Here is a 13,571-nt window from a genome sequence, read left to right as displayed (position 1 = left end):
GATTGTGACGATTTATGGAAGAAGTTGATGTGCTTGATGAGAAGACAAAGAATAAAGTCTTTGTTAAAGAGAGCAAAGCTGAGAAACTCTGAAGTGTTGATGACAAGAAACAAACAAAAAAAGCCAAAAATGTGGGGTCTTTAGGAGCCGATGGAACAAGCAGGGTAAGTCTCTAGGCAGAGAGACTCCCTTAGGGTCTACTGAGTTTAAGCTGCACAGCTTTTTATAGATTACTAGTAAACGTTCTACCCTAAATAGCACTGGCATTTCTAGGAAGTTAGTCCTTTTCAGACCCTTTCACATCATGGAATGATAATCAGTATTGATGTATTATGTAGGCTGATAATGACTGATGTGCTCTTAGAACAGGTCTGTTCATTTAGATTTTTTTTTTTTTAAAGATTTTATTATTTGACAGAGAGACACAGCAAGAGGGGGAACACAGGCAGGGGGAGTGGGAGAGGAAGAAGCAGACCTCCCGCGGAGCAGGGAGCCCGATGTGGGGCTCCATCCCGGGACTCCGGGATCATGACCTGAGCCGAAGACAAACGCTTAACCAACTGAGCCACCCAGGTGCCCCTTATTTTTATTTTTAATTAATTTAAATAGCCTCATGAGGCTAGTGGCTACTATATCAGAGAGTAAAGCTTTACAAGGTAAGCCAGAGGGGCACCTGGGTGGCTCAGTTGGTTAAGCGTCTGTCTTCGGCTCAGGTCATGATCCCGGAGTCCCGGGATTGAGCCCCACATCGGGGCTCCCTGCTCAGCGGGGAGCCAGCTTCTCCCTCTCCCTCTGCTTGTGCTCTCTGTCAAATAAATAAATAAAATCTTTAAAAAAATCTTAAAAAAAAAAGCCAGAAAAATTCAAAATGTTTAGAAAAGTTTCTGTAGGGGTGCCTGGGTGGCTCAGATGGTTAAGTGTCTGCCTTCGGCTCAGGTCATGATCCCAGGGTTCTGGGATCGAGCCCCAAATCAGGCTCCTGGCTCAACAGGGAGCCTACTTCTTCTTCCTCTGCCTCTCCCCCTGCTCCTGCTCCCTCTCTCTCTCTGTATCTCTGTGTCTCAAATGAATAAATAAAATCTTTAAAAAAAAAAAAAAAAGTTTCTGTAATTGTCAAAATTAAGAGGGCTTCTCATTACTGTTTAATTGGAATATGCCACACCTAAACATGCAAATTGATTCTATCAGTTCCCCCCAAAAGCTTGATAAACATGGTAACAATGAACTATGGCATGATAATGCAAAAGCTATTTTTGCCACTGTGTGGGAGAGACCTAATAGCATAAAATTATGAATATAATGAACATGTAATATTCAATGTCAGCAACATCCTTAGCCTGAAGGCCAGTTGCAAACCTGAACACTACTGGCAGATACTCTAGAATCCAAGAATTTAGAGTGAAGGGGAAATAGAAGTGAGAAAACAAATCCCCATGTTCTTGAGCTGACAGCAAAGGATACAAATCCTCTTTTACTCTAAAAATGATGATCCCTTTTGCTTTCTACTAATGTTAAATTTAAGAGAAAAGAGGAAAAAATATGCCAGGTGACTTATGTATATATTTAATACCATGAATCGTAACAGACCAGTGAGGTAAGCATTAACAACCTTATTACAGCAAAATTAGGAAAAGTGAAGTAACTGTCCAAGATCATATGGGTAATATGTGGCAGAGATTTAAAACTGTATCTACCTAATTCTAAGACTACATACCAGAGCTGCCTTAACAATACCAAGCCTGTTACTAGAAACAAAGCAGCAAAAGGTCTTAAAATAAATCCACCCTTCTCTGGTCATTCTAAATAGCAGGGTCATCAATATCAAGAGAAGAGAAATGAGGAAACAGATGGACAGGAAATTCATCTGGGACACTAACGCATGAGCTTCTCTGGTGCTAAAATATCCCTATGTGTTTCCTAGTATATCCTAAACAGACAGACTGGATCAATAATAAAAAGCATCTTTAAGGGAGAAGCATAACAGGGTCACCTGGGTAGCTCAGTCGATTAAAAGGCCAGCTTGATTTTGGCTCAGTCATGATATTAGGGTCGTGGGATAGAGCCCCACTTTGGGCTGTGTTCAGCGGGGAATCTGCTTGAGGATGCCCTCTCCCCCTGCCCTCCCCCTGCCCTCCCCCAGGTCACGGGCAGGGTGGGGGGAAGAGGGAAGGAGGGTGCACGCACGCTCTCCCTCTAAAATAAATAAATCTCTTTTAAAGGGAGAATCATAACAAAAAGGAAAAAGCAAGTGCAAAAAGGGGTAAAAATAGGAAAAAAAACAAAAGGAAGAAATCTCAGGTAGAAGGCAGTGTCATCAGAAACTACTTATAGTGCTACTGATAACCCCCAGTGTCCCAGGATTTATATACATGTGAACTGTAAAATCAATCCTCTAATAAATATCAGGCAATGCAGAAATGCAGAAAGGGCCTTGTTTGAACAAGTCTAAAGAAACATCAAATTTTATTTTGCTTTAATCAAACCAAATTATAAAAACAGCTATTGCTACATGTGAAAAAAGTAGGTTATATACACGTGTGTTTACTTGTCTACATAAAGCAAATGTTCAAGGAAATTTCTACTTTTTTGGTAAGCTTTTGCTCTTACTGAATCTGTACATGGAAATAAAACACAGGTGCATCTCGGGATTCAAATCCATCTTATACAAACTCAGGAACCAAGCAGATTCTGCTAAATTTTTAAGATTCTATTGTTTGGTAGAATCTGCATCAATCATCATCTGAATTCTCACTCTTGTTTTCCAAAACTGAGGAACTGAACAGATGTAGAGGACTCACTATTCACTTATCCAGACTCTTACTATCCAAACTCAGGATATGAATGCAATAGATTCAGATTGCAAGGAATATCTATGAATCTTACATCAATTTTTTTGTTTTTTTTTTAAAGATTTTATTTATTTATTTCAGAGAAAGAGAGATGAGAGATAGAGAGCATGAGAGGGAAGAGGGTCAGAGGGAGAAGCAGACTCCCCGCCGAGCAGGGAGCCCGATGTGGGACTCGATCCCGGGACTCCAGGATCATGACCCGAGCCGAAGGCAGCCGCTTAACCAAATGAGCCACCCAGGCACCCTTACATCAATTTTTAATATAAATTCACATGATTTACAAAATTAGGATTTTCTTCTAGCAACATATAAGTACTACTAAAATCACATAAACACTGGATGCAAAACAGATCTGAAAAAACATCTTTTTATACCTACTTAGTAGTTTGTTGGAACAAGTTAAGTCATTGCCTCTCAGCTCCAAATCCCCATCCCTACTTCCCAATCTGCTTAATGATGCTGAAAACTGGGACTCTGCAAACCATATCTGTGCTTTGCCAGGTGGTTTCCTATAAGACTCTGCCAAGGGGGGGCATTTAAAGATGGACTGAAACCCTGGAGATGGAAAAAGATACTGGTGCTTTCCTGTCTATTCTTTGGGCTTCATAAGAGCATTACCCCAGCAAAGATTTCTTCATCCCCACAATAGGAGATCCTCCCCATAGTAGTAAGTGAATCCAGTTTATAGTTTTTCCAAGACTTGTGGAACTATCTTCATCATACCCCAGTGAAAGACACAAAGACCAGTCAATACCCATTCCTCAGGGGTATGGGTCTCAAACCCACGGGACCCCTCTTTTAAGTTCAGACACCAGCACCAGCCATGTAGTGTCTTCTCCTCAAAGGTCTGAGTTTTGGTTCCATAGGACCCTTCCTCCTAAGTCTCTAGGTTTTCCCTTTGGTCTCCAAGCCCTTGGGGTTGGCAGATGCTCCTTAAAGTGTCTCTCTCCATGATACTTAGTTTTATTTTTATCCCTTTTGTTACCTACTTAACAACTTTATACATAGTTAATGATTCTGTTAAAATCTCTGTGTTCAAACAAGTGGTGTGATTTCTGCCCCGACATGATCCTGACTTAAAAAAAAAAGTCTCATTATATAGAATACTATACTGTTACAGTAAGTTTTGCTAAAATTCAATGCTACCTATACTAACAAGCAAAGAAAAACAAAGTGTCAAAAGTAACTTATTTAAATTAAAGAGTATATCTTGCTATCACTACAAAATCTTTTGCAATCATTCTTTTAAAGAAAATATGGGGTGCTTTTTCTAATTCACACATAGTATCTACTGGTATAGAATTACATAATATACAGACATTAACAATGGCTCTCTACCTTTCCAAATTTTCTACAATAAACGTATTACTTTTTAATACATAAAATACAGCAAGTGAAATTTTAAAAATAATTCTAACATATTCAGATTAAATATCCAGTATCATCTACAAAAAACAATACTTGTTTATTAGCCTAAATATTTAAGGATGGAGGGAGGTTTAATCCAATTTACTAACTACTCTTTCCTATCCAACAAATTTTTAAATGTCACATACTTTCATTTCACCCCCACCTTTATTTACACATAAAATGTTCACTCCCACTCTTACCTATGCCTACAAATCCCTACCTGCCTACCCATTTCCTCATTCCCAGCCACATATCCAGTTCTTCTCCACCAACACATATACTTCCTATTTTCAATCTAGCCATTTTCTAGATATACAGATATTATAACACAAGATATAAAGGTAGTACATACAAGAGAGGCATGGCAAACAAGCATTCGTCAGTGGGTTTGAGTTAAGAGTTCGGCTCTATTCCTATTTGGACAGTGTTGTCGGGGAGGCCATTTCTTGTTTGGGGAAGACTACAGGAAAGTAGACTAAAATTTATTGTGGTTTTAAGTAATCCAGGATTCTCCCCCATCACCACCATCAAAAAATAGTCATTCTTTTCTCCTCTTCCTTGTATCAAACTCAATGCCTGCTTCCAGTTACAAAACGAAAAAAAAATAAATAAATAAGGGACTCCTGGGTGGCTCAGTTGGTTAAGCATTTGCCTTTGGCTCAGGTCATGATCCCAGGGTCTTGGGATCGAGCACCGCATCAGGCTCCCTGCTCAGCGGAGAGCCTGCTTCTCCCTCTCCCTCTGCCTGTTGCTCCCCCCGCTTGTACTCTCTCTGTCAGATAGGTAGAATCTTTAAAAAAAAAAAAAAAAAAAAGACAAATGGTTTTCTATCCACACATTTAAGAATATCAACTTTCTGCTTTATAGATGGACCATACAGAATATTACAGAAATGAAAGATGTATATAAGGATACTAAATAACCCAACTCAGACACCAGAGTACTAATTAAATGCTAAATGTATAGCTGTAGGCACAAAAAATTTTGATCCAGAATATTGTTCCTCTAACTCATAAGGCAAGTCTCCTGCCTCATCAGTTCCTGGATTCCCTCTGCCAGGAATGCTCACATTCCACATAACCAAAATCGAAGAGTCCATCACTCTTTCAGGTTTTCAAATGTCACCATGTCAGTAAAGCTTTCCTTGGCTAAAATAACACACACGCCTGTATTTCCCATTCCCCTTCTCTATTTTATTTTTCACCTTAGCCCTCATCACTGTCACTAACATACTTCTTGTGCTCGCTTTAGCACCATATATACTAACAGGTATTTCTTGTTTATTAATTGTCCCTTCACCAGAATGTAGCTCCATGATTATAGGATTTTTATCTGTTATGTTCACTGCTATAGTCCTAGCATTTAGAATAGTGCTTGACAACATATTAGGTGCTCAGTATGCTGAATGAATAAATAATACACCTAGCTGCAGCAGTTACATGAGACCAGTAGATACTGTCATCAACACTTCACGTTCTAATCTGAAAGATTTCAATTAACAGATTAGATTTAGGTTATTTTTTCAAACCGTGCTCTGGGAATTGCAACAATCCCTCAGGGGCAATTGTGACGGTAGAATATTAAAGCCTAAGAAGCAAGGAGAAAAGCCCTGTGTGTATCTGTTTTATTCACAGGATTTCACGTAAGATTTAATTTGTAGAAAAGATTTAGCAACTTCAAAAAAATCTAAGACTACTGGGTTGTATACAACTTAGTTCCTACTTTTTAAGCTTTATTTACTGTAAATGAGGATAATCTAGGTATCATGTTTGTATCATCATTTAGAAAGAGATAAAAACTAGCACCGAGTCTTATTTAATCTGCTACAAAAGCAATCAAATTTACTCTGTATTTTCTAATTAAAACATGTAGAAAGCAGAATATTTTTAAAAAGAAATGAAGTATAAAAATTTTGTTATTCCATATACAAGAACATATGTAAATTCACTAAGTGGAAATTAAAATCCAAATCCCATTACCACTAATTATCTCTGTAGGCAAAAATATCTCCCAACCCATCAAATAGCACTGTCTGACAAACTATATTTTATTACGAACCTCACCTTGAAATTCATGGCGTAACTTTTAAAACGTTACATGTTCAATAAGGAAAAAAAGAGCACTCACCTTAATGAAGTTACAGATGGACAAGCCTGTCCATACAAACCCATCTGGCCACAAAGAGAATCTGAAAAGTAAAGAAGAGTTAGTTAGCAGAAGCTCCGAAGTAAATTAAACTATAAATAAGATTCATTTCTAATTAAAACAATCTGAAAACAAAGAGAAGGCTAAAAGATTCACCACTATCTGAACAAATACCTGTATGAATCAAAAATGCTATTAAACAATAAGAGGAATTATACTGAAGAAGACAGACATACCAGGAAGCATAAAAGAAAGAGACACACTATAACTGTAATATCCAAAGGAGGTGAAAACTCTTAAAATTTAACAAATTGTTATGCTTGTTATACAGAGAGTGTGTCCGAGTTATTTCGTGGAATCCTATTGATTCCAGAGAAGTGCCTAAAGGAAACCAAAGAGCTGAGTATGCAGGTTCCCATCCCCACATAATTGTCCCCCATCCCATCAATCAAAGCAGTGTTATCTTTACTGGTTTTATATACCAAAATTCACTAAGACTGCATGTGAAGAATAGTTCCACTGCTTTAAAGAAAGTTAAAAATAGCATTCAAATAAATGGAAGGAGTTTTGAATAAGAAGCTCTAGGTTCAAATTCAACTATGACACCATGAGACCTTGAAGAATTTATGTAACCTCACTGAACCTCAAATTCTTCATCTGTAACTTAGGGATAAATACTGCCTATTTAATTTTATTTACTCATCAGGGACAAATTGCAGGTTTGTTATTAGAATTAAATAATTCAATGAACAAATGTAAAATGGTCTATTAGCGCTACTACCTGGCACAAGGTAGTACTCTACAAACAGCATTTAGGTAACAATGTCTACAGGTAACATGAATGAGAGAAGTTGGAACAGCATAAGCATATATATATGCATACACTGCACAAATGGTGAAGATTATGTGCAACTAAAGAAAACATGTTCACAATGAAGGGGATGGATCGGCTGCTAGTCCCAGTTCCAGCCAATTGCTGCTAAGCAGGATTGCAAGCCCAATATTCTAAGAACTAATAGCAAGAATCCAAAATTTTATTTGAAATCTCCTGATTTTTCTTTTCTAAATACCCTGTGGACCAAACAAAACAGTAGATTCTGTCTATAACCTTTAATCTAGAGGCTGAATTGGGCGCCTGGGTGGCTCAGTCGTTAAGCGTCTGCCTTCGGCTCAGGTCATGATCCCAAGGTCCTGGGATTGAGTCCCACATCCGGCTCCCTGCTCGATGGGAAGCCTGCTTCTCCCACTGCCCCTGCTTGCATTCTATCAAAAAATAAAAATAAAATCTAAAAAAAAAAAAACCAGATTTAAAAAAAAAATCTAGAGGCTGAACAAATTCCCAACATCTAATTGTTCCTGCATGCACTGGAGAGAGACAAGGCACTTATTCTTTTTTTTTTTTTTTTAAGATTTTATTTATTTGACAGAGAGCAGGACAGCACAGGCAGAGGGAGCGGGAGAGGGAAAAACAAGCGGACCCCTGGGATCATGACCTGAGCCGAGGGCAGACGCTTAACCAACTGAGCTACCCAGGCACCCCGAGACAAGGCACTTCTATTTCTGCTAGAATGACAGAATAGATAGCTTAATCAACATGTCACTGAAAATCACAAACATTGGATAAAATCTTTTAAAATCTTTATAAATTAATAATCCTGAAGGAAAATAACATCCGCTCAAGGCCAAAAACTAAATATAACAGAGGAACTAAAGAAGTATGCAGGGTACTGAAAAAAGCTTTCATTCACCTTCAAGGCATTTTGCCAAACCCTATGAATTCCAGCTTGCACTCAGAAGGCAAATGGGGCCCAAGGTTCAAGAAGCAAAGTCCAAGTGCTACCCGAGAGATAGCAAGGAAAACTGTTTCTTAACCTTGGCACTGAATGCCAACGAGGGGATGGGGGACTATGATTGCAGTAAAACAGTATCTCCCCTGATATTTATAACTACAAGCTGATTCTCACCTAGATTATAGTTTAAAAAGCTTCATACTTAGAATTTTGTTTAGGGTAGTCCTAGAATGGTAATATTCCCCACCCACACTTTTGAAAATCAAATGTAAACCCTCTCTGAGGAATCTGCCTTTGATCTAGGTCTAGAACTCTCACAGATAAGGTACCAAAATAAATTCATGGGGCACCTGGGTGGCTAAGTCAGTTAATCGTCTGCCTTCAGCTCAGGTCAAGACCCCTGGTCCTGGGTTGAGCACCACAATGGGCTCCCTGCTTGTGCTCACTCGATAGCACTCTCTCTCTCTCTCAAATAAAATATTTTAAAAATTAACTAATTAATTCACAATTTAAAAAAAAAAAATCACAAAACCCAGAAGGGGGGGGATCACAAAACCCAGAAGGAAACAAGCCACTCAGAGAAAGATATAGCTGAAACATCAGTATGCAGAATCAAAACCTCAAAGATTTCCAGATACAGTAATTACTAGACACTTTACTGTTTTACTTTATGGATGATTTAACTACTCACGTTTCAATTACCTGTATGAATCTCTTATCTGTATCTCTAACAGGGATCAATCTCCTAATCTACAAACATAAATATCTAACAACATTCCATCCTGGAAAACCGAAATCTGTCATTCCAAAACAAAATTCATCATCTTTAATGTATTTCCTATCATAAAATGACACAGTCCTTTTATCTAAGAATGGCCTTCTAGCCTAACTCCTTTCTTTGCCTTTGTTAAAACAGAACATGTCTTTCCAATTCTTGATTTCTATGAGGAATGACTTCCCTAAACACTCCTAGGCTCTTAGGCCACTCCTCACCAAAAAGGTAAATAACTTGGTTACTGGGTAGAGCTAACTCAGGACTACTTCAGGACTCTACAGGCAGTGATCTGGATGCACCTGCTCTGTTGACAGTAACAATCTACCTATCAGGTGGGCCGTCCCATGGTCTAGATTGGATAGGTGGGGATAAGAGAATGTGGAGAGTGAGCTAGCCCATTTGACTTTTAAGACTAAATCACATTCTATTAATATTCTACAATATCGGTTTTAGCAAAAGCAAAGGTAACTCCTCCAAAAGTTACCATATGACCCAGCAACTCAATGCTACACACGAGTGTGTGTGTGTGTGTGTGTGTGTGTGTGTGTGTGTGTATAAAATCCTCTTGGGGATGGATAGACAGATACACACACACAGGTACATGTGTGTGCATGCCCAAGAGAATTTAAAACATATGTTCACAAAAACTTGCACATAAATGTTCATAGCAGTATTATTTATAATGGCCAAAAAGTGGAAATAAACCAAATGTTCAACTTACGAATGGATAAACAAAATGTGGCATATCTACACAATATCCATGATATACAATATTATTATTCAGCCATAAAAAGGAATGAAGTCCTGTTACATGCTACAACATGGATGAACCTTGAGAGCCTTATGTTAAGTGAAAGAAGTCAGACACAAAAGACCACATATTTGGAAAGTAGATTAGTAGTGACCAAAAGTCCCTAATAAAAATACTAAAAAAAAACTTCAGCATTAAACCAAATTCTATGCCTTAAAATGGTAAACTTTACAGTATGTGAATTTGTATCTCAATAAAAAACTAACTTTAGGGGAGCCTGGGTGGCTCAGTCGTCAAGTGTCTGCCTTCAGCTCAGGTCCTGATCCCAGGGTCCTGAGATCGAGTTAACCCCAGGCTGGTTAACTGAAAGAACAAACATCTGCCAATCTTCTCCCTACCCAGCAAATGACCAGCAACATGGAAATCTCACAAAAGAAAGCTGAAGTTCACAGTTCAGTCAGGAAAGTCTCAGTGTCCTCTGAATTACAAACTCACATTTCTAAAGCCAATTATAGTTGAATAATTATATTAACTCATTCAATTATATCCGTAATTTACACAGTTTGAGTTGGTGCCAAAAGCACCTTGTAGAATTTTCTCCAAATCCTTTAAAAAATCAACATATAAGAAAGTTTGTGTAAAATGGCACAGCCAGAATATGGGTAGTAAAAAACAGCCATTCACTGATGAGTATGCTCCACTAAAAGCAACTGTACTATATACCATAACCAACACAAGAGTATAGAATTCCTTTTAATAATGTAAGCAGTCTGCAAGTGTATATTATATTGAGTTACAGGGGTACCTGGTTGGCTCAGTCAGTAGAGCATGCGACTCTTGATCTCAGGGTTGTGAGTTCGAGCGCCACATTGGGCACAGAGATGACTTAAAAAATTTTTAATAAAATAAAATAAACTTAATTATAAACTATTTACATTTAGGAAGCAGATGTTTAAGAGACTAACAGTAGTATAATAATGCATTATTTGGGAGCAGGAGGTGACGAAGAATTTTGAAAAAGCTCCCAAGAAATTCTTATCTTAATTCTTATTCTCCTTTCTCCCACCAACACAGGAATATAATGCTTTATAGTTTACAAAGAACTTATGACATTCATGACCTTGAGTCAAGACCTAGATTTGGAATCCTAATTATGACTTTAGGTATACTGTTAACCTTCTCTATGGCTTAATTTCCTCCTCTCCACAAAAGAGAAGAGTCATGCCTCACTTACGGTGACCATAGCTTGAATGAAAGCATCAGCATAATATTAGAAAAAAGAACTACAAGTTTGTTGAAAATAAATGCTACAGCACTAGAGGTAAGAAACTATTCCTTCTTTTTTTTGTTTTAGCTTCTGAACTTAGACCTGTCTTTCAAAAGACTTGAAAGTATAAAATTCACTAGCATCCATGAAGAAACCACCCCTTTGACTCATGTTACTTAACTGAGCCTTGTGACTTGTTATACCATTAGTCACAGGTAATTATTAAAGCAAAGAAATAACCTGTCTTAATCAGGCTGAACAGAAGAAATCTGCCAGAGGAAGGAGTAAGGGGAAAAGAATCCTGCTGAGTGAGTAGCAATCAGCTGCTCATCTCACCTCCACTAGCTACACCTAAAGGCAGTGGCACAGCTTGAGCTAAAAAGGGAGATCTCAGAGTCCTATGCTCTCAGAAAGCAATTAAAACCATGTCAGAATGATCAATTCACCGCGGGAGAATTAAAGGAAGACAGGAGGCCAAACTTAACTTTGGAGAACTAATAGATAATTAAGAGAAGAGGAACTAGTTTAAAATAAAAATAACTTAAGAAAATTGTCCTGGCGATGGCTGCAAGTGATTTAATGCACAGAAGGCAACATGTCAATTAAGATGGACACATACTGAAAAGAGAATATTGGCTTTCGTTAGAAGATCATTGATAGTACAGAGGGTGGGTTCTGTGCCCTAGTGAAAGCAAAAATAGACTGCAAAAGGTTAAGAATTAGGGGAGGGGATACAGAGGTTTAATATAAAATGAAGATAAATGGGAAGTGCAACAAGGTCAAGCAGTCAGAGAGGAACAGATTAAGAAATCACAGGTGAAGAATATGTTAGAACGTTCATCACACTGTATCCCCCATTACCCTGTTTTCTTCTTCACAGCTCTTGTCACCAACTGATACGACTTCTGTTTCACTGTTTCTTCCCCACTGGAATGCACATAAAAGTTTGTTTCATTCTGTTACGTCCCCAAAACCTGGTATACAGTTAGCTGTCATGTTTGTTCAATATATGAATAAACCAGGTTCCTCAAGAGCTGGAAAAAGAGAGTACACTTCAAATAAGAACAAGATCTGACTGAAAACTCACGAGACCTTTTAAATAAAGTCTTCCATCGAATACTTCTCCCTACCTCAAGGCAAATAATTTAGAACCAATCCATAGTTAGAAGAGCAAGTTAAGTGTCCAGAATATATGAAGAACTCTTAAAACTCAATAATAAAAAGATAATCCAATTTAAAAGCAGGCAAAGATCTGGAGATATAGGGGCGCCTGGGTGGCTCAGTCGTTAAGCGTCTGCCTTCGGCTCAGGTCATGATCCCAAGGTCCTGGGATCGAGCCCCGCATCAGGCTCCCTGCTCCACGGGAAGCCTGCTTCTCCCTCTCCCACTCCCCTTGCTTGTGTTCCCTCTCTCACTGTGTCTCTCTCTCTGTCAAATAAAAAAAAAAAAAAAAAGATTTGGAGATACAGCTCATAGGTAGAGCATTTGACTGCAAAAAAATGGGCAAAGATGAAGTTACTAAGATCTAAAAATGTCCAATAAGCACAGAAAAGATTAGTCATCAGGGAAATGCAAATCAAAACCACAATGAGATACCAGTGCAGCCACTTCAGAAAACAGTTGAGCAGTTTACTAAAAAGTTAAACAGAGTTACCATATGACACAGCCATTCCACCCCTAGGGTATATACCAAAGAAATGAAAAACATTCATTCACAGAATAATCTATACACAAATGTTCACAGCAGCATTAAATCATAATAGCAAAAAAGTGAAAACAATCCAAATGCCCACTAGCTGATGAATGGATAAGATGTGCTATATCCATACAGTGGAATAGTAGTTGGCAATAAAAAAGGAATGATACATGCTACAACATGATCCTTGAAAACACGGTAAGTGAAAGAAGCCAGTCACAAGGCTACATGATTCCATTTACATCAAATGTCCAAAACAGGCAAATTTATATTAGTAGTTAGACTGTAGATCAACAGTTACATTAAATTAGATTAGTTTCTTAGGGTCTGAGGAGTGGGGGAGTAAAGGGGATTGACTGGGTATGGGATTTCTTTCAGAGAGAGGAAAATGTTCTAAAATTAGACTGCAGTGATGGTTACACAACCCTGTGAATACATTAAAAAACACTGATTTTCACCCTTTAAATAGGTGAACTGTACGGTATATGAATTCTATCTCAATAAAGCTTAAAAAAAAAAGCAAGTTTACAACTCCATCACACAAATGTTCTTGTTCAGTTCCTGCCTCTTCCCTCACTAGTGCCACAGGAGCCACCCCCACCCCCAAATTGGAACAGGAAAGGGAGAGTAAAAGTAATGACTTCACCAGAAAGCAACGCTACTACAGCAGTATTCTCAAATCTGTAACCCCCTGAACCGTTAGTGGTTCAGGAAAGTTTGTTTGCTGGTGAGTTCCACTATTTCCAAACCATACCATCTATTAATTAAACATGTTTAATGAAGATACACTTATGGTTCATAAAAAAAATCTTATACAAAATTCTACAGAAAGACATTCTACTAGTATCTACAAATCAACTATTTAGGTTATACCTCTCTCCTCCTAAA

General features: G+C 38.1%; 1 protein-coding gene across 4 annotated transcripts in view; it reads right to left on the bottom strand.

The window, feature by feature from the left end:
* Nucleotides 1-13,571, bottom strand: part of FOXJ3 (forkhead box J3) — a 140,515-nt gene that overhangs the window by 111,920 nt on the left and 15,024 nt on the right. For all 4 annotated transcript variants that reach the window (XM_073902796.1, XM_025856084.2, XM_025856086.2 and 1 more), the window contains exon 2: nt 6,387-6,447. Coding sequence is in view for 3 of the 4 variants with exons in the window: in XM_025856084.2 (XP_025711869.1) it covers nt 6,387-6,430 (44 nt within the window). In the remaining variant the exon portion in view is untranslated. The remainder of the gene's footprint in view (nt 1-6,386; nt 6,448-13,571) is intronic.

The sequence above is a fragment of the Callorhinus ursinus genome, unplaced genomic scaffold (genome assembly GCF_003265705.2).
Source record: "Callorhinus ursinus isolate GAN/ISIS: 27379988/994484 unplaced genomic scaffold, GSC_fseal_2.0 scaffold18, whole genome shotgun sequence".
In the NCBI taxonomy this organism is placed as follows: Eukaryota; Metazoa; Chordata; class Mammalia; order Carnivora; family Otariidae; genus Callorhinus; species Callorhinus ursinus.
The sequence above is the reverse complement of the archived record's forward strand: the minus strand, read 5'-3'. Positions and strand labels throughout refer to the sequence as shown.